Genomic DNA, 26,289 nt, shown 5'->3' with positions numbered 1-26,289 from the left:
TCCACACTAACCACATACCCTAAGAACAACAACTTATCAATCAGGAAACTGCACTTCTTCAAGTTGATATACAACTCATTGGCCTACAACACCACCAATACTTCTCACACATGACTATAGTGGACTGCTTCTGTCTTACTGTAAATTAGGATATCATCAAAATAAGCTACCACAAACTTTCCAATAAATAGTTTCAATACCTGATTCACAAGCCTTACGAAAGTGCTGGGAGCATTGGACAATCCGAAAGGCATCACCATCGACTCATACAACCCCTCATTTGTCTTGAAAGCTGTCTTCCACTCATCTCCAGGTCGGATTTGAATCTGTTGATACCCACTCTTGAGATCTAGCTTAATGTAACACTTGGATCCACTTAGCATATCAAACATGTCATCTAGTCGTGGAATAGGAAATCGATCCCTGACTGTGATCTTGTTGATGACTCGACTATTCACACACATACACTAGCTCCCATCCTTCTTCAGTGTTAACAATGCCGGTACTGCACATGGACTCATACACTCCCTGATCTGCCTCTTGCTCAGAAGCTCATCCACCTGCCCCTATAGAATCTGACCCTTCTAAGGATTCATCTTGTAATGTGGTAGATTTGGTAGACTAGCTCTAGGAGCTAAATCAATGCAATGCTGAATGTCGTGCATTAGTGGTAAACCTGCAGGCAGCTCTTCTGGAAAAAACTCTTCAAACTCCTTGATCAATGGTTGAATTGCCTCAGGTATCTCAACAACCTTTTTTGGCTCACCATCCATTACCACTACAACATATACCTATTTCAACTCCTTACATTCCCTGTCAAACTCATCCTTATTGTTGACTATGAGAAGTGATGGCTTCCCCTTCACTTTAGAAGCTTTGGGTACACTGCCTTCCTTAATAGGACCACAGACAATTTTTTTACCATTCTTAAAGAATACATACACATTATCTTTACACCTATGAGTAGCATTTATATCATACTGCCAAGGTCTACGCAGTATTAAATAACGTGCATCCATTTCAACAATATCACAAACTACTTCATCTACATAACATTTACCCATAAAAAAAGTAACACGACATTGTTGAGTAACAAGAGTTTCTATACCTTTCTTGATCCAGCCTACCTTGTACGGAGAGGGATGCTTTTTTTTTTTCAATCCCAATTTGGTAACTTTTACTGATGGTGCTTCGTGCTCGGAATATCTCATTCTGCTGATCACCGTATTCCACCCTCAGTGTGAGCAACAACCTCTGAATCACCAAAGACCTCCCTAATTACACGCCTTCCTCATCCTCTTGGACCTCATTAGGATTATAGGCATATGGATCAGCATCATTATACACCTCTTTATCCTCCTATTCACCTTCGGCCTCGCCCTCTTCTACCACCACCAAATTCATTACGGCTCGTTTAGGGCAAGTACTAGATCGATGTCCTGGTTCTACGCACCTTTAGCATTTATTCCCAGTTGGCCTAACATAGGGGTTGGCATTCGCTATTGGCTGGGCTGTGGAACCTGCTATTGCCACTGTGGATTGGTTGACACCACTATTCTCCCTAACCACGGGTTGTGATCGTGGCGTAAACATGGGCTATTTACCTTTGTTGGTAGTGGAATTGGAGGACTCTGAACTACGGTTGGAAAGCTTCGAACCTGCCTTGAGATACTGATATTCTATTTTCTTGGATAGGGTTACAGCATCATTTAAAGTATATAGGGTATGTAAGGACACCTGATCTCGGATGGAAACTCGTAACCAATGTACAAATCTGGATATCCGTTGATCTTCAATTTCCTTCAAATCATTGCGATTTACCAGCCTGTCAAACTCCTTCATGTACTTATTAACTGTCCGAGTACCCTGCCTGCAATCCTGGTACTATCTGAACAACTTTTGCTGGTAATCTGGTGGTAAGAATCAATCTGCCATTAATCTTTTCATTCTCCTCCATGATCGTATTGGAAGTTTTCATTCACGGGTACGGTTTAATTGAACACGATCCCATCAGGTAGATGCCCCTCCCTTCAATTTGTAGACCATCAAACACACCTGTTTGTCATCTACAGTGCCGATATAATCAAAAAACTTTTCCACCTCATTGACCCAATCCAGATACTCTTCAATGGAGACATTACCATTAAAGGAAGTAACTCTACTTTCATCTGATAGTCCCTCTGCTCCTAATAATCTCGGCTATTATCCCTCACAAGACCATGATAATTCCCAAGGACTCTCTTTGCATACTCCTCGTCCTCACTGTTCTCTTCGTTGTAGTCTTGCTACCTGTTTCGGTTTGGACCACGATGGGGAGGGCCACACGCTCGATTATCACGTCGCTTTTCATCATCATAATTAGGGTTTTGGTTAAGCAAGGTGGCAAGCACTTCTTAAATTTGGTCCAGAGTCTGTTGGGTTGAATCATGAAACTATTGATTTTCATCATGAAAATCAAGGAACTCAACCCTAGTGAGGACTAGGTTGTTGATGTCGTCATCGTCGTCATTGTTATGGTGGTCACCATCTCGTCGGTTTGCCATCAGACCAGGGCAAGTCAAGGCTCTGATACTAAATGATGTTGCAGAAGCCTAAAAGAAAGCACACACGATGCTCTCTTGATGGAACATAAACTAAACTGTTAGTTTCTGATAGTAAACCTCGAATCTACGAGAGATTTCCCTGAATCCATAAGGAGAAGAAAATTGGAATTCACCAGAGAAATAATTTGACAAAAGTCTGTGTTTATTGATAATAGTCTGATTTGTCTCTAACGGTTACAAAAAATATAAATACTGAGAAAAACGTGTAAAACCCTAATTCACACTAATTACGCGATTAGGTGACAAAAATACCGAATTTTACCAAAAATGGCAAAATTGAGTTAAATGCAAAATCATAAACTACTGACCTTAAGGGTCGTCTGAAAACAGACAGGACCTTATTCTGACTTTTAAACTAAAAGTTATTAAAGAAAAACAAATATTACTATAAATAGCAAAAACACTGTTTTCAGGGCTTAATGAAAGAATTCGCCTAAATTTTGGCGACATTCATAATCATGAGTCTGGATCAGAACGCTGTTTCCCTTCAATCTGCCAAATTTCATACAATTCCGACACTATCACCTTGATGGTTTCTACTGGCACCTTCCTTTGATCTTACGTTGTGACTTCCTACGCCCTTGCTATTCTAGGAAGGTATGTGTTGTCTGTTCTACATCAATAATTAAGATGAATTGCATTATGTAGAATATTTAAAAAAAAAATCATAGAATTTAAGTAATAATTGAACTACGTAAATAGAAAAATAGAAATGCAAAAAAATAGAAAATAAAAAGAAGATAGCTATTCTCATTGAAAAAGCCATATCCTTCCTTCTGCAGTTCTTCACTTAATTTTGGTTTTTTATTGATTGATTTTAGCATTCTTAAATAGTAGAGTATAGTAGACTTAGTAGAGTTTTAGTTCAAATCAATTTCTCTTGGATTCAAACTTAATTTGTGGAGGTATGAAAAATAATCATGTTAACTCAATCATATATTAATATCACGTTGCCTTTTTTTTTTTTTTTGACGTGTAGTAATTTAGTTTTTTTATTGATTGATTTTAGCATTCTGTAATAGTTTTAGTTCAACTCAATTTCTTTTGGATTCAAACTTAATTTGTGGAGGTGTGAAAAATAATCACATTGCTGTTTTGTTTTTTAGCCAAAAATAGTTGTAGCTAATAGGTGTAGTAATATAATTTAAATGAAAAAAAGAAAAAGAAAATATTAGATGAAGATGAAGATGAAGATTTTGGATTGTAATCAAATTAAGAAGAAATAGATGAAGAAAAGAATTTGGATTGTAATTAAATTAATATTTTTATCAAAACCAAAAGTAATTTCGAATTAAACAAAAGAAACTGACTTGAAAGTATAACATTTAAGAATGAATTCTTGATTTATTTTTGAAAATGATTAGTCATGATATGTGCCGTTTTGTTTTTGCTGCTAAATGGGCCCTTGCCCCTTTGGTTTTTTTTTTTTTAATCCAAAAAATTGTAGCTAATAGGTGTAGTAATATAATTTAAATGAAAAAAAAAAAAAAAGATTAGATGAAGATGAAAATTAAGAAGAAATAGATGGAGAAAAGAATTTATATTGTAATTAAATTAAGATTTTTATCAACTTAAAACTTATAAGAGAAGAAGATAAGAAAAAAAATTATATCTGTTTTTAAAAATATTCAATAAATATTGTTGCAATTTAAGATGCATTAGATTTTTTTTTTTTTTTTTTTTTTTTTTTTTTTTTTTTTTTTTTTAAAGTATACGGTTGCTGCAATTTAAGATGCATTAGAATTTTTTATGTAAATGTTTTCTTTTTAATCTAAATTTTTTTTTTTTTTTTTGCAATTTGGTGCTACCACTTGGCGCAACCACGACATCTAAGCCCAACTTTTATTATAGAGTATATGATGTACGAACGTAAGAAAATCAATAAGTGAAAAATAACAAGTAACAAAGTCACAAGTTAATGTAGAATTTGTAAAAATATGATATTTCAAAAGGATATGTATTAACTAGTCTTATTTATCTTAAGCACAACCAAGTGACCAACAAATTAATTAACTAATCTCCTTCTCAAAAAATAATAATAATAACAATAATTGACTAATCAACCTTCACAAGATGTGTCACCAAAATTTTTCAAGTCAAAGAATTATAACAACATCCAAGTAAGAATATATTTAATTTACTTTATCCATTGGTAACTTAGAAGATCCATAAACCTATCACAAATTTGACAGCATGTACGCAGAGTTGTCATGGGCATGCTAGCATGTCCAAAGGAGGTTATTTGGGCATGTTGGGCTACCATGGCCTAGGCAACTTGCCCACGAGGTTGCCAAGGCCTTGGCTGTGTGTGCCCATGAGGGCTGCCATGGCTTTGGGAGCATGCACGTAGGCATGCCATTGAAGCTGTAAAATTTTGAAGGCCAGATTCAACATTTTTTTATTTTTTTTTATTTTTATGATTTTCAAAAGTCGAAAACTAAATTTTAATTAGAAAACTAAATTTTAAGGAAAATCCTCTTTTAATTAGAAAACTAAATTTTATAATCATAATCTTTTGATCATCTCACAAAATTAAACATTCAAACCTGCAATTGCATACCTTAATTTCATGTACGAGCCTTCAACTTGAGATAAAAGCGCTTAGATCATCAACACCCCCAAATTTGGCCTTATGAATTCAACTTAATTATTTTAATTATTTGATTACTTTCAAATATATAATGATTTAAATCAATCAAAATTACAAAACCTTAATTAGATATCCCAATAATTACATATTATTTTAGACAATTCGGTTAAACCATTACTAGATTAATTTAACATAATAAAATATAGTCCCTAATACTCACTTTTGTTAGATCACATTCATACGACCATAATATGATCTAATTAGGAGTTATAATCTTTAATTAGGATCCTTAATTTGTTTCTAAAAAAATCGTTAATTTCATTTATAAGTGTTCAATTTCATAAGTTAATGTCTAGACACAAAATTTCTTAATTTGAAAGTAAAACACCAATTTGAACCCTGTTCCTTGCCCTCCCTCCCTATCTCACAAAAACTTATATTTGTGGAGTGATTATTATGTCAAGAGTGTGCGGTAATAGAAACTAGTGTTTCTAATTACATGTTTGCATGACAAATTTATAAATTTATAACCTAGAACCTAACTTTCCTCCAACCATATGGTTATATTTTATTAAAGACATTAGTTGTAACTTCCTTAAAATTTGGGGTAATTTCAAATTAAACCTTAAATTTTAAATTTTTGTTATTAAAACTAAAAATTCATATTAAATTGTGGCTAAAATCTATCTAAGATTAAAAATAAATAAATTATTTGATGTGAAATTATAAGACTTTTGGTACACTATTTGAGAATTATTAAAGTATATAATAATCAATCATTGAGTTGTTGTAAAAAACCATTCACGATAAAATTAATATTATATAAACTTAGGTTTAAATTATACCCTATTGTAGGGACTAAGGCCCAAAATAGTGTATTGGGCCTTGTCTGAGGACATAAATAAGTCCGAGGAGGAACGAATAGATATTAAGGAGTTCCTAGTTGAAATCTCATAAATGGGGTATGAATAGAAGGATATCCGAGGAGGGATACCTCTTCGGATACGACAAATGTAATTCAAGTATGGTTTAGATTGCTTTTCTATCTTTTCTCTCGCAGAAGAGAGAGAAAAGATAGAAAAGCAATCTAAACCATTCTAATATTCTGGAGTGATCATTATATCTAGATTTAACCTCCTTGAACTAAAAGTTTATTGATATCAACATCCTTGGTTCATGTTTGAACGCCACGAAATTCAATACTAGCCATTGACTAATTCATTAAGACCTAGTTCTTTAACCCATTTCTCTACAAATTCTTTGTATTGAGCTCATTGGACCAATACTTCATACATATTGGGCTTGGGCCTCAAATTGTGACCCTACACCTACCATATTCTATATAATAAAAAAATTGTGTCCCGCATGCTATGGTTGCATCAAGTGAACACTCACTACTTATTATTATTATTATCATTATTTATTCTCCTTATGTAATGTGATGCGCTTTCAATAATAAAATTTATTTATTTATTATTTTTATTCATTTTTTTTTCCTTATGTAATGTGGTGCACTATAAGTAAATTAAAATAATTATTATAGTTGCTCTAACTTAAATTCTATTGCTAAAATTTTAAAAAGTTTTAAAATATAACTCTAATTAAAATCCTACTAACAATAATTTTAAAAATTAAAGCTAAGTTCATTTTTTATTTTATATTATTTTCTTAATCTACCATGCCTTTTGCTTTAATTATAAATGTCGCGTCCTGTAGGTTGTGTTTAATCTACCAAGCTGTACAACATAATTTTACCATGTGTCTCTTAAAAGCACACTAAAATTATAATCATAGTTTCTTTAAAATTATTAACATAATTCTCTTTATTGCTATTTTTAAAAAATAAAGAATAATTCAATTATTAAAAGATTAAGAGTTTTAAAATGATGTTCGTTACTTATCTTTTAAATTATTTATAATCAATTATAAATTTTTTTTATATAAAAGCTTGATCTCAAATGATTTGTGTGGGGGCCAGCCAATCAACAGGCCCATTAAGATCAGGATCGTTGGGCCTGTGGCCCATCTGAGGATGCATATCCGTTCGAGGAGGCCAAGTTAGGTCATAAGGGTAATTACCGAAGGAGGGTGGTAGTCAATATCACGAAAGTAGAGTTCTGTGTTCGTCCGAGGACGCCATACTCCTCGGCAGTATGCGTCCGAGGACGATCAGGACGTGGTCTTGTTACAACCGGACCTCGGAATTATGTCACCACTGAAGATGGGATAACAGACCAAGGGTAAGAAAGAAAAGGCAAACAAATATTTATAACTACAACTGCCTCCGCATTAATTATCTTTCAGCCAACTCTCTGGCCACATTAATGTGGAGGTGATACCTGAACAGTAAGGAGGCAGCCTTACAGCTGCCCATAAGAAGTTCCAGTAGGTGCTAGATGGGACAGAAAGAAATCCCCCGAACTCAACCTACACGTGTGTGGTGAGGATGGAACACAGAGGGTGGTATATAAACCGAAAGAAGAACGCCAAAAAGGGATCGGAACAAAAAAGAAAGAAAGAAAGCATAGACTGAAGAACAAGAACGTAAAAAGTAAAAGAACTGTATCGATTACCAAAACAAAACAATCGTTGTGCCAGCTCTGAGCTTTCAATATACGTGAGGGTGAACCTTTTCATTCCACAAAAGTTAATCTAGTTCTTAACACCCACGCTTTACAAATTATATTGTTTGGGCCTATTTACGTGTGAACCCAGTATCTTTTTGGGTCATTACAAATCGAATCCTTACAATTGACGCCGTCTGTGGGAAGAGCTTGTGTTAACTTAAAAGACTTCCGGTGCAACGTTTCTGATGGAGGAAGTGGGTCCACATCACCACGCGGCAGGACCGCATTAGGAGGATGCCAACCTGCACCAGGCAGAGTCAAGGGGCTCCCAGCATGGTGATCCTCGAAGGAGTCCTAAACGGAGAGAAGACCATGAGGGGAGTGTACGTACAACTCATACCACCAAAAGCCACTCTTGTGGGAAGAGTCACGTCTCCCACGCGAAGTATGATGGGAATCTGCAATGTGAAATTGCAGATTTGAAGAGAGAGTTGCGCCATGCACGGCGGGAGCGCTCCCTACCTTGCTCCGAACCATCATCTGAGGAGTCAGATGGAGCTAGTTATAGGCGGAGGTCGAGAACGCCGCCAAGCGAGACTTTCTCCTATGAAGAGGAGCACCGCCATCGACGTAAGCGTAGAAGTCCACCTAGCAGGGGCTTGGGAAACGATGCCATGAACAAAGTCTTGAGTCAAATTTCCAAATTGCCTTTTACGAGAAACATAGACGATGCGATTCATCCTCGGCGATTCCATTAGCCCACATTCTCTCTGTATGATGGCCGGTCTGACCCGGTAGAACATGTAAGCTATTTCAGCCAGAAAATGGCTATCTACTCCAGGGACGAGGCTTTGATGTGCAAAGTTTTTCCATCGAGTTTGGGTCCGACGGTGATGAGGTGGTTCAATGGCTTAAGGGCCAATTCTGTTGGATCTTTCAAAACACTGAAGCGGGCTTTTGGTGCTCGCTTTATTACATGTAGTAGGACTCCTCGGCCTTTGGGATCTTTGCTGACTCTGTCTATTCGAGAGGGCGAGACTCTCAAGAATTACTCAGATAGGTACTAGGAAATGTTTAATGAAATAGAGGGAAAGAACGATGCTGTGGTTATAACCACTTTCAAAGCTGGTCTCCCAGCTGACCACGATTTAAGGAAATCCCTGACGGGTAAACCTATCACCAGTGTGCACCAACTGATGGATAGAATAGATAAGTACAGAAGGGTAGAGGAAGATCAACTTCAGGGAAAAGGAAAGGCCAAGGTGATCCCTCAGGAGAGGAGGGATTTCAGGTCGGACCGTTATAATAGCAGCCGACCCCGGAGGGATTTTGTTGGGCAGTCGGGTTCGGCGGACGCCCAGGTGGTTAATGCAATATTTCGAGAGTCAGTGTAGTAGGTTTTGGAGAAGATAAAGAACGAGCCATTCTTCAAATGGCCAAACAAGATGGTGGGAGAGCCTAGGAAACGCAACCTGAACTTATACTGCCACTATCATCAGGATCATGGGCACACAACGGATAATTGCAGGAATTTATGGGATCACTTGGAACAATTGGTCTGTGAAAGGAAATTAAAACAACTCTTACATCACTCTAGTGGAAGGGCGAGCTAAGCAGGTTCAGAGGTGCGTGGGGACGCTTCATCAAGACTCCCCCTGGGTATGATTAACGTTATCTTTGCGGCCCCGGGAAGGACTGGATCTTGCCCCTCCAGAGTATTGTCGGTGTCCCAATCCCCGGCTGAGGATCATTCCCAAGCATTGAAGAGAGCCAAGGTGCGTATCCCCCTGATTCTAGGCTTTTCGGATGAGGATATGGTTGGGACCATACAGTCCATGAGGATGCTTTGGTGGTAACGCTGAGAATTGGCGGGTACGATGTCAGAAGGGTGATGGTTGATCAGGGTAGCGCTGTGGGTGTAATGTATCCAGACTTGTACAAGGGGCTAGGTTTGAAGTCAGAGGACTTAACAACATACAACTCTCCTTTGGTAAGTTTTGAGGGAAGGATAGTCACTCCTAAAGGACTGATTAGGCTGTCTGTGCAAGCAGGTACGGATGTGGTGGAGGTGGATTTTATCGTTGTGGATGTTTTTTCTCCGTAAACGGCTATTATGGGCAGACCTTGGCTTCACACCCTTAAAGCGGTCTCGTCTACTCTGCATCAGAAGGTGAAGTATCCATCCGGAGACCAAGTGTTGGAAATAGTAGGGAGTCAGGCGGCTGCTCGGCAATGCCTAGTAGCGGCTATACAGCATCGGCCAGAAGCAGAAACCTCGGCTACGGCCGACAATGAGTTATAGCAATTAAAGTCCTCAGTATCAGGCTTGGACGTACCAGCCGATGGGGTAGAGTGTGAAGATCTTGAGAGGGTAGTTGTTGCTGGCGATCCGGAAAAATTCTTCCAGGTTGGGGCTAAATTGCCTTTGCAAGAGAAGGCGAGGCTGTTGGAATTCCTTCGAGCCAATGTGGACGTTTTCGCATGGAACCCGTATGAAGCCCCAGGGGTGGACCCGAATTTCATTTGTCATCGACTTAATGTGAATCCCGCCGTCATGCCTAGGAGGCAACCTCCTCGGCGACCATCGAAGGAACACGCCGAGGCAGTTAGAAGTGAGGTTGCCAAGCTCAAACAGGCTGGGGCTATCAAGGAAGTTTTTTATCCTCAATGGTTGGCCAATACAGTGGTAGTAAAAAAGAAGACTGGAAAATGGTGGGTGTGTGTCGACTTCACGGATCTCAATAAGGCTTGCCCTAAGGATCCATTTCCTATGCCGAAGATCGACCAGTTGGTGGATGCGACCATGGGTCACCCTAGGATGAGTTTCTTGGATGCCTTTCAAGGGTATCACCAAATACCGCTGGCCACCTACGATTAGGAAAAGACTGCTTTTGTAACCCCGATCGGGAACTACCATTACAAGGTGATGCCCTTCGGCTTGAAAAACACTGGATCTACTTACCAACGCATGATGACGAAAATGTTCGAACCGCAACTGGGTAGAAGTATTGAAGTTTATATCGATGATATGGTTGTGAAAAGCAAAGTGGCGTCCGAACATGTGGAAGATCTCACGAGTGTCTTCGGGATACTGAGAAAACATAAGTTACGCTTGAATGCTTCGAAGTGCTCCTTTGGTGTAGGTTCCGGGAAGTTCTTGGGGTACATGGTGACCCATAGAGGAATTGAGGTGAACCCAGACCAGATTAAGGCCATTAACGATTTGCAAGCACCTCGGAATCCAAAAGAAGTGCAGAAACTGACTGGGATGACCGCTGCGTTGAACCGGTTCATCTCCAGGTCGGCAGAGAGGTGTCGTCCTTTTTTCCGTCTGTTGCATAAGTGGCAAGGATTTGAATGGACCGAGAAGTGTGCTGTAGCGTTCCAGTAGTTAAAAGAATACCTGTCCAGGCCACCTATCATGTCTAGCCCTGAGGTGGATGAGGTGTTGTTTGCTTATTTGGCGGTTGCCCCTCATGCAGTTAGTTTCGTCTTGATACAGGAAGACAATGGCGTCCAAAGGCTAGTTTATTATGTAAGTAAATCCCTCCATGAGGCCGAGGTGAGATATTTGTCGTTAGAAAAGGCCATATTGGCGGTGGTCCATGCAACACGCAAACTTCCGCATTACTTTCAGGCCCATACCGTGGTTATCTTGACCCAATTGCCTCTTAAGTCCATACTCAGAAGTGCTGACTACACCGGAAGAATTGCTAAGTGGGGCACGATTCTGGGTGCTTTCGATATCAAGTACATGCCTCGCACCTCTGTGAAAGGTCAAGTCATTGCCGATCTGGTGGCTGAGTTCGCCGAATGCACAGAAGAAGTTAATGTGAATCAAGGTCACATGGATGAAAAATCGGTTGGCCTAATATCCGCACAAGGTGGGTCCTTTTGGAGGGTGTACGTGGATGGGGCCGCAAACCAACGGGGAGCAGGATTGGGATTGGTGTTGATATCCCTCGAGGAGGTTATCATTGAGAAGTCGTTAAGATTAGGGTTCTCGGTTACAAACAACGAATCAGAATACGAAACTTTGATAATGGGAATGAGTATGGTCCAAAAAATGGGTGGAAAGGTAGTGAAGTTATTCTCAGACTCGAGATTGGTAGTCGGCTAGGTGAGAGGAGAGCTGGAAGCCCGAGACCCAAGGATGCAAGGGTATTTGGACCGGGTTAGGCGCATGCAAACGAAGTTTGAGTCTTTCGACTTATTGCATATTCCTTGAGGTGAAAATACATACGCTGATTCCTTGGCAACCCTTGCCACCTCCTCAGTGCGAAATTTTCCTCGGGTGATTATCGTTGAAGACCTGTGTACCCCTACCTCACCAGAAAAGGAGGTTTGCCAAATTAATCAAACCAGTCTGTCCCCAAACTGGATGGATCCCATATTAAAATTTCTTGAAAGCGACGTATTGCTCGAAGATAAGGTGGAAGCTGAGAAAATATGAAGGAAAGCTCCTCGGTACTGGTTATTTGAAGATAAAAAGTTATACAAATGGTCCTTCTCTGGGCCATACCTGCTTTGTGTGCCTCCTGAGACAGTAGAGTCAATCCTGGAAGAATTGCATGAGGGCATTTGTGGAAACCATACAGGAGGAAGGTCTCTATCATGTCGAGCCATCACACAAGGATATTGGTGGCCAAATATGCAGAATGAAGCGCAGGAGTACGTTAGGAAGTGTGATCAGTGTCAAAGATATGCTCCAAATATCCACCAGCCAGGAGGAGTTCTTAACCCTCTCTCTAACCCTTGGCTTTTTGCCTAGTGGGGGCTGGACATTGTCGGCCATTTTCCTAAAGCCATAGGAAACAAGAAGTACCTGCTGGTCGGCACAGACTACTTCACTAAATGGGTTGAAGCTGAGCCCTTGGCGAACATCAGAGACGTAGATGTGAAGAAATTTATTTGGAGGAACATTATTATGCGATTTGGAGTTCCCCGCACTCTTGTCTCAGATAATAGACTCCAATTTGATAGCAATGCCTTTAGGGAGTATTGTTCAGAGCTGGGTATAAGAAACAGGTATTCCACTCTGGCTTATCCACAAGGCAATGGGCAGGCTGAATCTGTTAACAAAGTAATAGTCAATGGATTTAAGAAGAGATTGGATGACGCGAAAGGAAAGTGGGTGGAAGAATTGCCACATGTGCTTTGGACGTATCGGACAACACCCCGACGTTCAACGGGGGAAACTCCCTTTTCCATGACCTATGGGGCCGAGGCTGTCATTCCCCTGGAAACTGGATTCTCAACGTTAAGGACCAATACATTCTCTTCGGATAGTAATGATGCGATGTTGGAAAAAAGTTTGGACCTGATTGAAGAACGAAGGGAGAGCGCGATGGTTTAACTAGCTTGTTACCAACATAAACTCAAGCAGGGCTATGATAGTAATGTGAAGATGAGGCCGTTAGCCGTAGGAGATTTGGTGCTGAGGAAAGTTCTGGGGGCCACCAAGAATCCAAATTGGGGAAAACTGGGACCTAATTGGGAATGACCATATCGGATCACTTCTATAGCGGGAATAGGAGCCTATTATCTGGAAGACTTAGATGAAAAAGCTGTACTTCATCCTTGGAATGTAAATAATTTCAAGAGGTATTATTATTAATAAAAGTATTTCAATTCAAATATTTCTTTTAATTTACGTCAACCATACATCCTGTACTCCTGCGTCCTATGATGTATATCCTATGATGTATATTGAAATGTTAAACAGAAACTAAGTTATGTCAGGTCCTCGGACCGCAAACTTGGTGGAAATTAACGTACTAAGTTATGTCAGGTTCTCGGACTGCAAACTTGGTGGAAATTAACGTCCTATGATGTATATTGAAATGTTAAACAGAAACTAAGTTATGTCAGGTCCTCGGACCGCAAACTTGGTGGAAATTAACGTCCTATGATGTATATTGAAATGTTAAACAGAAACTAAGTTATGTCAGGTCCTCGAACCGCAAACTTGGTGGAAATTAACGTCCTATGATGTATATTGAAATGTTAAAGAGAAACTAAGTTATGTCAGGTTCTCGGACCGCAAACTTGGTGGAAATTAACGTCCTATGATGTATATTGAAATGTTAAACAGAAACTAAGTTATGTCAGGTCCTTGGATCGCGAACTTGGTGGAAATTAACGTCCTATGATGTATATTGAAATGTTAAACAGAAACTAAGTTATGTCAGGTCCTCGGATCGCGAAATTGGTGGAAATTAATGTCCTATAATGTATATTGAAATGTTAAACAGAAACTAAGTTATGTCAGGTCCTCGGACCACGAACTTGGTGGAAATTAACGTCCTATGATGTGTATTGAATTATTGAATAGTAACTGGGTTATGATATATCTCCTGATCACAAACTTAATGGAAAGCAACGCCTTGTAACACTCATTGGGGAATTAAAGAGAGATCTATGGACGTTAGTTGGCGTACAATCAAGGTACTGAAGGCATGATTTTATTTAGTTTATGAACTTTCGTAAAAAATTGCAATTGATTGGAAAGAATATGTGCATATCTAAAACGTCTCCCTAAGACTTTATTGTATTAATGCTTATTGCCTATTGCTAATTATCGATTGACGATATGAGTGAGTAAAATTGCCCCATACAAACAAAAGGTAGTTGAAATGAACCTATCCAAATTACAATAACACAGTGAACGAGTACAAAAATAACATAAAGCAGTAAGAGCGGTAAGAAAATGAGCAAGGAGGTCCCCTACTAAGTGTCTAGTTAAACTACAAAGCAAGTTCTACTTTTTCAATTTCAGTTGGATCTTTGGGTTTTGACCGGCGGATATGTTTGCCTCCGAAGTGGCGACTCCCTCTTTGGCTTTGGTAACGCCCCCAGTTGGTAAAACTGTGGAGTCCAAATCCTGTTGAAAACCTTGAGAGGCCGTCTCTGCCTCTGAAGCGATGGTGGTCTTGTCTGGGGAAGCTCCTGGAGGGGCAAGTCCCCCTTTAGCTAATTCCGGCTGACCAAGGGGAGGAAAACTGTGAGGCGAAACCTTCTCGTTGAGGTTAATAACTGAAGAAGGAGCATTAGCCTGATGGGGTAGAAGAACTGAGGGGTGGATCGCCTCAGGATAGAATACGTTCGCTGGCTTACATAACTCAGATTAGGCTTCAACCCCAACACGGTTAAGAGCCTCACTCCAAGTTCTTGTGCAGTAGATACAGCACACCTCCAGAACCTCGGCTTTCAAAGCCTTCTCAGTTTCAGCTATAACAACCTCGTAGCCTCTCTGCTCAGCTTCGTTCATTGCCTGTTCGGCATCGATTTTTGCTTTCTCGGCTTGCTCCTTGGACTTTTCAGCTCGCTCCCTTAACTTTTGAGTTTCCTCCAGGTGCTTCCTAAGAACTAGGACTTGCTCCTGAGTCTTCTTTAGCTCGGCATTCGCCTCACGCAGAAGTTTTCCTTGGTCCTCGGCCTGCTTTTGATAGCCTTCTAGTGCCGACTCGGCACTCTTGCGAGCTTGCTCTTCGACTTGTAACTTTTTCCTTGCATTAGCCAAGTCCTGTTCAAATTTGGACAAGGTCTGTACAGCCGTTGTCCATCTTTTTCTTTCATCATCTAGCTGATCGGAACAGGCGTTGAGCATCTCATCTAGCTTGAAAGTATTTTGGATGATCTGTAGGAAAAAGGTTAACACTATAGTCAATGAAAAGTGCATATTGGTGAGTAACAGTCACAGAATGAAAAAGATAAAAGTTAGCTCCTTACCATGCCCAAATATCGTTTGTTGTCGAGGACGAGTTCATTCTTCCTCATATTCTTTATTTCGGCCATATCTTTTGGGAGCAATAAGGCTTCCTCTATGGCCGAAGCTACGTGACACTCTATGTCGCCGTTAAAGTCCCTTATAGATGCATCATCTCGCAGGGGCTCCCCACCATGCATAGGTGCTGGCAACCATGCTTGTGGTTCAGGATGTTTGGAATCAGATTTCTCTTGGCCACGCACGGCTTGGTGCTTGGTTTTCTGCTGCTTTGCAGCTCATTGGGCATCCTCCTCGCGAGTTGGACGAGACTTGCTCGTGTCTGCCACCTCCCTGCCCTTCTGTTCCCTGCGCCTTTTCTGCTCGGTAGCGTTAGGAAGCACTGGCTGTGGTGATGGCTGAGGAGGTTGACGTGGAGCAGGAGAAGGAGACCTAGCGGGAAGAGATGAAGCCTAGGATGGTATTGATTTTGTAGGCGCACTCTTTCCCGGCTGACCTTCCATCAGTTCCAGCAAGCTTTTTTGGGGTTTTCTTTGTATCCCTATCTCGACAGGATCTTCCTCGGGGCTTATGGGTTGATCAAAAACCCCGAAATCGTCTGAGGACTCAGAGACTGCTACAACCTCTTCGGCGCCTTTCTTCTTTTCCTTTTTCCCTTTTATTTCCTTTTCCCTGAGGGTAGGTAGGGATGAAGAATTTCCTACCGAGACGCTAGCTACAAAAAGAGGCTCTGTGCGAGATGTGTACTGGGGAAGCGGAATACCCTCTGGAACAATGAACCCTTCGTAGGCAACACTGATACGGTGAAGCCGAGGATCGCAGGCTCTAATCACGCACCTCGACGCCTGAAAAGCAAAGGAAATGGGGGTATAGCCGAGAATTAAGTGTGCTGCCCGAAGCTGACTGTCAGCCTCGTTCATGTATATTTCGACTTTCAGCAACTTATCCAAGTTTGCCTTATTGACTAACTTAAGATTGGGTTTTGTGTAGCGTCTATCTGCAAAACCGTTGAGTCGAGAGTGAAAATTGTTGGACACAAAAATAATTAAAAAGAAGAAAGTAAACAAAATGTGCTCGCAAACTAAATATTATAGATCTATGACTACGCGCCCACCTGGTGTTCCCTCTACTATCGGGCAAGGCAGACCATCGTGCCATTCCCTAGAGAGAATAATGAAATCCTCCTTTAGGTTCTTGTTTGAAGTGGGAAGGCACTGAATCAGCCTTACCTCAGGATATCTCGACTTGAGATAGTACCCTTGGCCGGTTAAGTGATGGAGGTTGTACACCCAATTCACATCATGATGGGTTAACTTTAGGTCCATTCTCTTATTCAGAGCGTCTATACTTCCCAGGACCCTAAACATGTTTGGAGCACACTGGGTGGGGGATAGCCTAAAGAAGTTGAGGTAACTCCTAGTGATACTACCCATGGGGATAGTCATCCCGCCCTCTATAAAGGCAATCATAGGAATAACTATTTCCCTAGTTTGTCTGGCATCAGCCCATTCCCCTTGGGCTGCGTACCTCATCCGTACCATTGAGGGGATTTTATACTTAGAGCGAAAGTTTCTAATACCTTCCTCGGATTCAACGAGACATCGAAATGGATTCTTTTGTTTCCCTATTTTTCTAAAAGACTTAGCAGAAAAGACTGTTGGGTTTGAAATAAAAGTGGTAAAAACTTCGAGAAGACTTATAGGTTCAAAGGAAGGACCTCGGACAAAGTACGATTATTTGTAGTCGCTAGGAAAATAACGAAAATAGAGAAAGGCAGGTTCAATGTATGAACTTTGAAACCACGTAATCATCGAAGGTAAGGTACAGGGTTAATTTGAGAACGCTTTTATAGTCATATGAGAATTGTGAGCGGTAAAGTTCCCGCTCACAAAACAAGGGAGGCCCTCTGCCGTTTGATTTAAATCTCACCGTCGAACGTGGGAGACAAGGGCATTGCCAAAATTTAATGCTGCCAAAATCGGGATGCTGAAGTGTCAGGGGCATGCCCCAAAACACGCATAGGTACGGGCTTATGACGTCAAAATCCACCTTCTCTCCCGAGGAGTCGAAAAGTAGGATTTTGAGAGGCTATTGTGGGGGCCAGCCAATCAACAGGCCCATTAAGGTCAGGATCGTTAGGCCTGTGGCCCATCCGAGGATGCATATCCGTCCGGGGAGGCCAAGTCAGATCATAAGGGTAATTACCGAAGGAGGGTGGTAGTCAATATCACGAAAGTAGAGTTCCGTGTTCGTCCGAGGACGCCATACTCCTCGGCAGTATGCATCCGAGGACGATCAGAACGTGGTCTTGTTACAACCGGACCTCGGAATTACATCACCACTGAAGATGGGATAACAGACCAAGGGTAAGAAAGAAAAGGCAAACAAATATCTATAACTACAGCTACCTCCGCATTAATTATCTCTCAAGCAACTCTCTGACCACATTAATGTGGAGGTGATACCTGAACAGTAAGGAGGCAGCCTTACAGCTGCCCATAGGAAGTTCCAGAAGGTGCTAGATGGGACAGAAAGAAATCCCCCGAACTCAACCTACACGTGTGTGGTGAGGATGGAACACAGAGGGTGGTATATAAACTGAAAGAAGAACGCCAAAAAGGGATCGGAACAAAAAAGAAAGAAAGAAAGCATAAACTGAAGAACAAGAACGTAAAAAGTAAAAGAACTGTATCGATTACCAAAACAAAACGATCGTTGTGCCAGCTCTGAGCCTTCAATATACGTGAGGGTGAACCTTTTCATTCCACAAAAGTTAATCTAGTTCTTAACACCCACGCTCTACAAATTATATTGTTTGGGCCTATTTACGTGCGAACCCAGTATCTTTTTGGGTCGTTACAAATCGAGTCCTTACAATTTGCATTAGTCTTTATTTTACTATTTATTTATATTCAATTTTAATTATATTGTTAATTTTTTTATAAAAAATAAATATAATTATTGATTAAAATGTAAATCATATAATCATAGATATCCCAAATTTAAAAAGAGTGCAGTATGTGGGATTTAATGTCCATTTTCTTGCTCTACCATGTACGAAAGCAATTATTTCGATGATGAACACAAAATTGAAATTACGAAGAAGTGAGACATGTATTTTTCTGCGTTTTCGTGGCATTTGGAAAATTCAATAATTATTAAACAATTTGTCAAGCTATTGTTTCTATGTTTAGAAGATCAACTGTAACAACAGAAGTTTATATTCTCTCTTTTATCGGCCAAAGACAATTTCATTGAAAAGACGAACATGGACCTCTCAATTGGATCATTCAATTCCTAGCTAGAGATTCTTTCTTCAAGACCATTACCTTTTAAAGGAAGGCGAAATTAAAGAATATTTACTACGAAGTGGCTACTAATGCTAAGTTATGAATGATGTTTGGTTAGAGAAATTGTATATCTGTGCGTTTGATATTAACTTATTTAGTTTTTTTTTTTTGTTATGTTTTACAATATACTTATATTTTGAAAATGTGAAAAAAAATTAGATTTTAAAAAGGTGTATATAAAAACTAAAAACTAACTAAATAAGTTAGACACAAACAAAATAAATATGGAAAAATAGTTACTTACCCTTTATTTTTATATTATTTAACAAAACAATTATTTTTTTCAAAGTATGTAATAAAATACCTCTATTTAACTTTCAAATAAAAGAAGAAGATAAAATATGCACAATATCGAGTTCCACCTCGAACTCGATATTAGCAATATCAAGTTCCAAAAACATGGATATTTTGTTAGATATTTTGAAGAGATGACTGTTTTGTTACTTACTTTAAAAGTAAAGGGTGTTTAGCCATTTTTCTCAACAAACATATATGTATTCCAAATTAGTTACTTTAGTTAAAAAAAATTTATAAACTTTTTATCTAAAAAAGGGAAAAAAAAAAAAAAAACATCTACGAAAAAAGAGACCATGAAGGAATAATACTAAGCATAAATACCTAATTATCCACTCAACATAGGTCATTAACGTAAAGAAAAAGATAACTTTTTTTTTTTTTTTATCCAATAGTCTTCTTTAAAAATTGAAAAACTCCCCAAAAAAAAAGCGGTTTTCTGATGATAGATAAGGCAAAACACCCACTAAGAAATACGGAAACACTTTCTCTCCAAAGAAAAAGAGAGTGAAATCAGTGAGCTACTGTTCCTGCCTTGCCTCAACTTCAAAACAACATCGGCGTCGTTTCCACACACAAAGACATTATTATTATTAAGAATCCAACATGGTATTCAAAGCCTCTCAAAATTCAATGATACCCCAATTAACAAAACACACATACCATCATGATACTATCTAAGAAAAATTGAGAGAGACCCAGTTGGTCAAAACTGGATTTTGCTATGGATCTTCGTGACCCGAACCACCAGCCCCGCTTGGTAGGGGACTACATACTGGGTCCGAGAATCGGGTCGGGTTCATTCGCCGTGGTGTGGAAGTCCAAGCATCGCCACTCAGGCGTTGAAGTCGCTGTCAAAGAAATTGACTTGAAACAGCTTAGCCCAAAAGTCAGTGAGAATTTGCTCAAAGAGATTTCCATTCTCAGCACCATCGATCACCCTAACATCATTCGACTCTTTGACGCCATCGAGGTTTCAATATGATACGACCCATTGTGTTCTTTTCAAGCTTCTCTTTTGCGTTTTATAGATGATTTTTTTTTTTTGCTTTTTTCTCATGATGTTTATAGTTGTGTGTCAATGTTGGTTTTTTTGGGGGTTTTGGTTTTTGCAGACTAAGGATAGAATTTACCTTGTTTTGGAGTATTGTAATGGTGGTGACCTTGCGGCTTATATTCATGATCATCGCAAAGTTTCCGAGGCCATCGCTAGGCATTTTATGAGGCAATTGGGTATTTATGATCACCCTTGCATTTACTTTTTTTGGCTCTTGAATTACAATCAAGTTCATATTTTTTTTTAATGTTTAGGCAATTGGGTATGTGCATGACCTTAGAGATACATAAAGTTAACGATTTTAGTCTGTATAAAAACGTAATCAAATTAATGTCTTTAATGATTAGACTCGTGGGTATTTTTAAAAGTGTCAATTTTTAATAGCCTACTGCATGTTAGTTGTAACTTCCCATGTTTACTTTTGTTGCATGTGTTTACAAAATAGAAGAAGTTGGGACTTTTAATTGTTCAATTTGGTTTGTCTTCTTCTGCAGCGGCAGGATTGCAAGTGCTTCAAGAAAAACACCTCATTCACAGAGATTTGAAACCTCAGGTATTTATGCTTCTCCTCAAACTGGAATTTTGAAGATCAGCTCAGTTGATTGATATGATGTTATACTTTAAAGTCAAATGTAGATCATGTAACCATGAGTGCCTTTGTACTGGACGTGTATGTTTGTCAAAAATTAGAATGCCATGCTGATGATTCATATCCTAATTATTTATGTGACTCTCGTGCGCTTTCATTTAGGACGAAGTTTTTGTACATGTACATGGCTTCTGTTTTATGGTTAACTACTACTAGAGGAGTGCCTGTGCTCCTTACCACTATATTATCCTCTCTTTTTTTTGGGTGTTTGTGCATTTAGTTATTTGAAAGTGAAGGGGGAACCTTTGAATGAATTGAACTTAATAATCAATTGGCATTTAATATCTCATGAGGGACAAATTTGTAAATCAATGTGGCGCCCGTAATCAGATGGTATAGGGATAACTTCTATAACTAGATTTTGATAAAAGATTGGACATATTTTGTGTTTGGCTCAAGTCTTCCTGATTCTTCCTTCTCAAATTTGTAGAATTTGCTCTTAACAAGGGGGGAAGTGACTCCACTTTTGAAGATTGGAGATTTTGGTTTTGCAAGGTAAACTGTTCTGAGTCTATTAACTCCAAGAATTTTGGCTTCGATGTGACATTTACTGCTGCAATTTAGGAAGTCCTTATGTCTTTGCAATTTCTTGGAACGGAGAGGACATCATTACATGAACATGCTCAACAAACACTTACCCCTATCTAAGGTCATATATTTTGTTAAAATCTTAAGTTGTTGGCCACACCCTTGGGTCATTTTTGAGCATTAAACATGATCATACTGTATGAAAGATTATTCTGTTTGTAATCAGAATCTGCATTCGCAAAATTTTCATAAACTTTTTCCTCTGTAACTTGGAGTTTTTGTAAATTGTGAAATTGTTAAATACTACTGAGTAACAAACAATCTATTTTGCATGAACTAAGCTTTTCAATTTTAGACACCCCCAGTCTGTAGACAACTCCAGTTGATAGAGACATTACTCAAGCAGATTGAGTTGGAACTAGACAGGAAAACATTGAAAAACTTTGTCAATTTTATCGAACTAAAATTAGAACAAAAAAAAAGTGTCAGACATTTCAAATTATCATTTACACTTGATTTTTTTCCTTGACTTGTTTGCCAGGTCCCTGACACCCCAAGGCTTGGCCGACACCCTATGTGGTTCACCGTTGTACATGGCTCCAGAGATTATTCGAAACCAGAAGTATGATGCAAAGGTGAGTGATCCTACATAAAACTAAAGTCATGTTGATTGTTCTTGTAAATATGTGTGCCATTCTAATGTTATCTTTTCTTATTGTTATCTGCCTGCAGGCTGACTTATGGAGTGTTGGGGCGATATTGTTCCAGCTGGTGACTGGGAAGCCACCATTTGATGGCAATAGTCAATTGCAGGTTTTTTGAGAAATAATTGATAATCTATATATTAAAGATTATAAAATATTAATTAATATTGAAAGAATGTAAGATTTTCCAAGAGGGCTAGCAATATATATATATATATATATATATATTATTATTTTTTTCTTCCAGAACTGTTTTGTGTCTTTCCTGATTAGTTGCTGTATACAGCTTTTTCAGAACATCTTAACATCGACTGAGCTGCAGTTTCCGCAAGGTGCTTTAGAGGAACTGCACCCAGATTGTGTGGATCTTTGCAGAAGCCTTCTACGTCAAGACCCAGGTACTGTGCTGTGGTATTCACTTCGGTATATCTTATCTTCTTCTTTTTTTTTTTTTTTTGGGGGGGGGGGGGGTGGTTTGCACTTTTATTTCAATTTACAATTAGTGCTCAACAATAAGAAATTAATCATATGTTCCACCTTTTAAAAAAAAAATTCCACTACTAGTTATTTATAAATCTCTAGAGTTTGTTAGTTTAGCTTGTCTAAAAACCTCCATGTTTATTTGAACTTCAATTTGCAGTTCAGCGATTAACCTTCACAGAGTTCTTCAATCATAATTTCCTAGGGGAGCCCAGGTTTGCATCCAAGTTTCCAATATTTATAAATTATAATGCATTACGTTGGGCAATTTCTTTTTCATATTGGCTGGATATCCATTATATTTTGATTCTTTTGGGGTTAAGGTAGTTATAATCTTATCTTGTAATATGTAGGCCAATAGTGGAGGCTGAGCACTCTTCCATACTTCCAATGATGAAACCAGAGGTTGGGCAGTGCAGTTATATTGCTTCTGATGAGAGATTGCAATTACATTCTGGGCATCCTTTGAATTCATCCAGCAGAAATCAAGCATTAACTACATCTGTAACTAAGAGTGTTGATGGTGATGCATGTTCGTCTGATCAGCTGTTACTCTGTTTAGTATGTTTCCATATATGCTCATGCTATATTTGAAATTGCTTTTTTCTTTTTCGGTCTTGTCTATCCAGTTTCTGATTCAATGGAGCCTATTGAGAAAGATTATGTCATTGTCAACGCTCATTTTGCTTCAGTGGAGGATTTCTCTTATTATCTCGAGTCTTCCCTACAAGATAAATCCACGACCAGAGTTTCTCCTTGCCCTTCAAGGAAGAGTGACAAGGATATAGCTGATGCAATGCAAACAATGGAGCTGACTGGTAGTTCTGTTGGTGCAGCACAAAGCCATGGATCAGATCTCTTAGTGACATCAAGTGCATCATCTATATTAAGGGGAGTTCAAGGACTAACCATATTGTATCCTTCGACTAGACTTCTCTTGTTACGTCAGTATGTTCAGGCTCTTACAGAACTATCGCAAGAAAAGGTTATTTAATGCTCTTGGCTTTAGTGGATAATTGGATATTGTGCTCATAATTGAATCTGATACATACATACATACATATATGTAGTCATGGTGTAAATTCTTTACAATATACACCATTCAATAATCTTTCATTTGATCAATATTGATATCTCATCTCGGATATTTATAGAGTATAGTTTTCTTCTATTTGGAAAATCTGCTAGATATATGAGATATAGATTTGATAGCAAATGACATTTGATTGATGTGAAATTTGATATCCAAGACAAGTGTGTGGCTGATTCAGCATTGGGGTTGGCAAAATATCAATCCAGTGACAATTTATAGTGGTGTAACACTATAAAGGGTTAAACTAATAGTATCTTTTATTAAATTCATATTTTGACAATCCCAAAATTTGATAATGTGTTATATATATACTTTTGATAAGTAGGATTATGTGTTATATATATGCATAATATGTACACTAAATTTCTTGTCAATGGGATTTTATTTACTAACAACCTTTACATTGGAGAGGAGAGGATAAGAGGAGGAGGGAGAAGAGAGGAAAGGAGTGGACAGTAGAGTAGATATCCCTCCCTCTTGTTTGGATGTTTTAAAAATTAAAAGGGAGGAGAGGAGTAGAAACCCCTTCCTTGTTTGGTTGTATGGTGGAAAGGAGAAGAAAAGATAATATATAAAAAAAATGGGAAAGTATACCCTTCTTTTATTGTACTCTATGCATAATATTTATTACGGGCAAAATTGGAAGTACATAAAAAAATCATTAAACTAGAATCCCTTTGCCTTCACATTCTCCAATTTGGTGGAATTAAAAATAAGGGGTTTGGAGTGGTAAGGTAACCCTTCAAACCCCCTCAAATCCTTTACCCCACCTCTTTAGAGAAACAAACATTAAGGACAATGCTGCTCTCCTCTCCTCCGATCCAAACATAGTGTTAATTACTTTTCTTTTGTTTCTTAAAGGCGCTAGTCTTTCTAACACAAGGATTGCCAATAGCCCTATTTATAGGCCTTATGTAAATGAATCAAATTTATAGATAGATTAAGTTTGATAAAATTCCAGCAGCTTTGTTAAGCTTTGAGAGTGTGATTGCATAGGGTTTGTCTTTCTTTTTTAGCTTTTAAATGCTTTCTGATCTTTTACAACTGACTGGTAATTGCTACTGCGTGCAGTATAATGCAGGACATTTTCTAGAATCATTTTCAGTTGAGCTAATTGTTTTGGCTATATGGAAGAAAGCTATTCAAATCTGCAGCTCTTGGCTGGCTTCCGCTTCAGAAGGTGAATTACCTGAAAGTAGTTCCACCAATGAATCCATAACTTCTAGAATAGGTGCGGAGGAACATATAGATTTTAGCAGGCCTTCATCTGTTTCCATGTGGGCAGAACAAGGGTTTGTTGTTGCATGTGATCGTGCGGAAAAGTTGTCCTATCATATCAGAGATATGGACGGTTAGGCTGCCTTTTAATGCTCTATACAAATGCCTTCTGTTTGACAATTACAAAACTGGCTTTGCAATTTATTCAAGTGTATCAAATACATATTGCAGGTGCTGCTGAGATGCCAGATGCGTTGGAAATCATATTCCAAAAAGCACTTACTGTTGGGAAAAGTGGAGCTGTAAGTATACTTCCTTCTGTGTCTGTATCCTCTCATCTTAAACCTTCTTAGTCTTTGCCCTGGTTCCAGGTAGATGAATATTTACAGAACAAGGTTAGTGCAGCAGCATCGTACTCGAAAGCAATGCTTCTGCTTTCGTTTATTGTGGAAGAAGCAACATCCCTGCCATTGAGCCCACCTTTTTCATTAACCGCTGATGATAAGAAGCGGATCCAGCAATACATTGACAACTTGAAGTCCCATCAGACTCACTTCCTGATGTCATGGCCTTCCTCCTAAGCAACCTACTGGACTCTCTAGTCAAGTATATACTACTGTAGTGAACAGCACTCATTAGAACACCAGCTTTAATGGGTTGCTGATTACTGAAGTAGGTGTCTGAAATCGTCATCAGATGCAATGAACAAAATTTTAAACTTTGGTGATGACGCGGATATACGTTAACTATTCTCTAGTGATGACTTGATGATGAAAATATCTGACAGGTGTCTAATATACATGGAAGTATTTAACTGATTGCTGGCCATCTAGAATGAGAAAATGGCCTTCATTTCCTGAACTTGTGTAAATAAATTGTTTATTCTTTGTCCAGACAACTTTGTAAATATTAATGGTAAAAAAACTTGTACAGTTTGGATTTTTTAAGCCAGTGCGTATGCATACTTGAAAGACATCAGAGGTCACAAATGGGCTGCTGGGTGATTTGGCTACGAGAAGGCCAATGATCTTATTTCACTTACGATATATTAACAATATTTTCCCAGTCTGATTGCAAATTTACGCAAGCTTGCGTAGCATAAGAATGCAAATGTTCGGTTGTAGATAGCGGTTGACATTGTTATAAACATGGCTCTCAACCTTTAAATAGCAGGTGCTGTGTTTTTATATTCAGCAAAAAAAAAAAAAAAGGTGCTGTATTTTTATTCTAGGACTATATCTGTTGAATTTATCCATCTTCCATTCAGGTGCTTTGTGGAAACAATATTAGATGCTTGCAGTTATTCTCGTACATTTATGTTAAGCCCAAATACGTTGAGCTGGTCTCTCTCTCTCTCCAGACTTGCAATCATTCAAGTAATAGTTTTTATCTAATTTTGACTCGGCAGCAAGAAAAAGCTTGTTGTTTGT

The 26,289-nt window shown here is 38.8% G+C and overlaps 1 protein-coding gene across 2 annotated transcripts; it reads left to right on the top strand.

Annotated features, from left to right (window-relative positions):
* Positions 1–19,581: 19,581 nt before the first annotated feature.
* Positions 19,582–25,834, top strand: LOC115955604 (serine/threonine-protein kinase ATG1a). Of its 2 annotated transcripts, none has more exons than XM_031073798.1 (13): positions 19,582–20,103; positions 20,246–20,363; positions 20,682–20,740; positions 21,267–21,331; positions 21,906–21,999; positions 22,097–22,177; positions 22,355–22,466; positions 22,709–22,763; positions 22,902–23,080; positions 23,178–23,533; positions 24,713–24,992; positions 25,091–25,161; positions 25,231–25,834. In XM_031073798.1, exons 1-13 carry the CDS (start codon positions 19,855–19,857, stop codon positions 25,438–25,440), a joined length of 1,929 nt encoding a protein of 642 aa, XP_030929658.1. In that variant the 5' UTR covers positions 19,582–19,854; the 3' UTR covers positions 25,441–25,834. The 2 variants fall into 2 exon arrangements, with proteins under 2 accessions (XP_030929658.1, XP_030929659.1); XM_031073799.1 differs by having other exon boundaries at positions 19,629–20,103; positions 22,902–23,071; positions 25,231–25,806.
* The last annotated feature ends 455 nt before the right edge of the window (positions 25,835–26,289 follow it).

This window comes from Quercus lobata, chromosome 8 (assembly GCF_001633185.2).
Source record: "Quercus lobata isolate SW786 chromosome 8, ValleyOak3.0 Primary Assembly, whole genome shotgun sequence".
Lineage (NCBI taxonomy): Eukaryota > Viridiplantae > Streptophyta > Magnoliopsida > Fagales > Fagaceae > Quercus > Quercus lobata.
The sequence above is the reverse complement of the archived record's forward strand: the minus strand, read 5'-3'. Positions and strand labels throughout refer to the sequence as shown.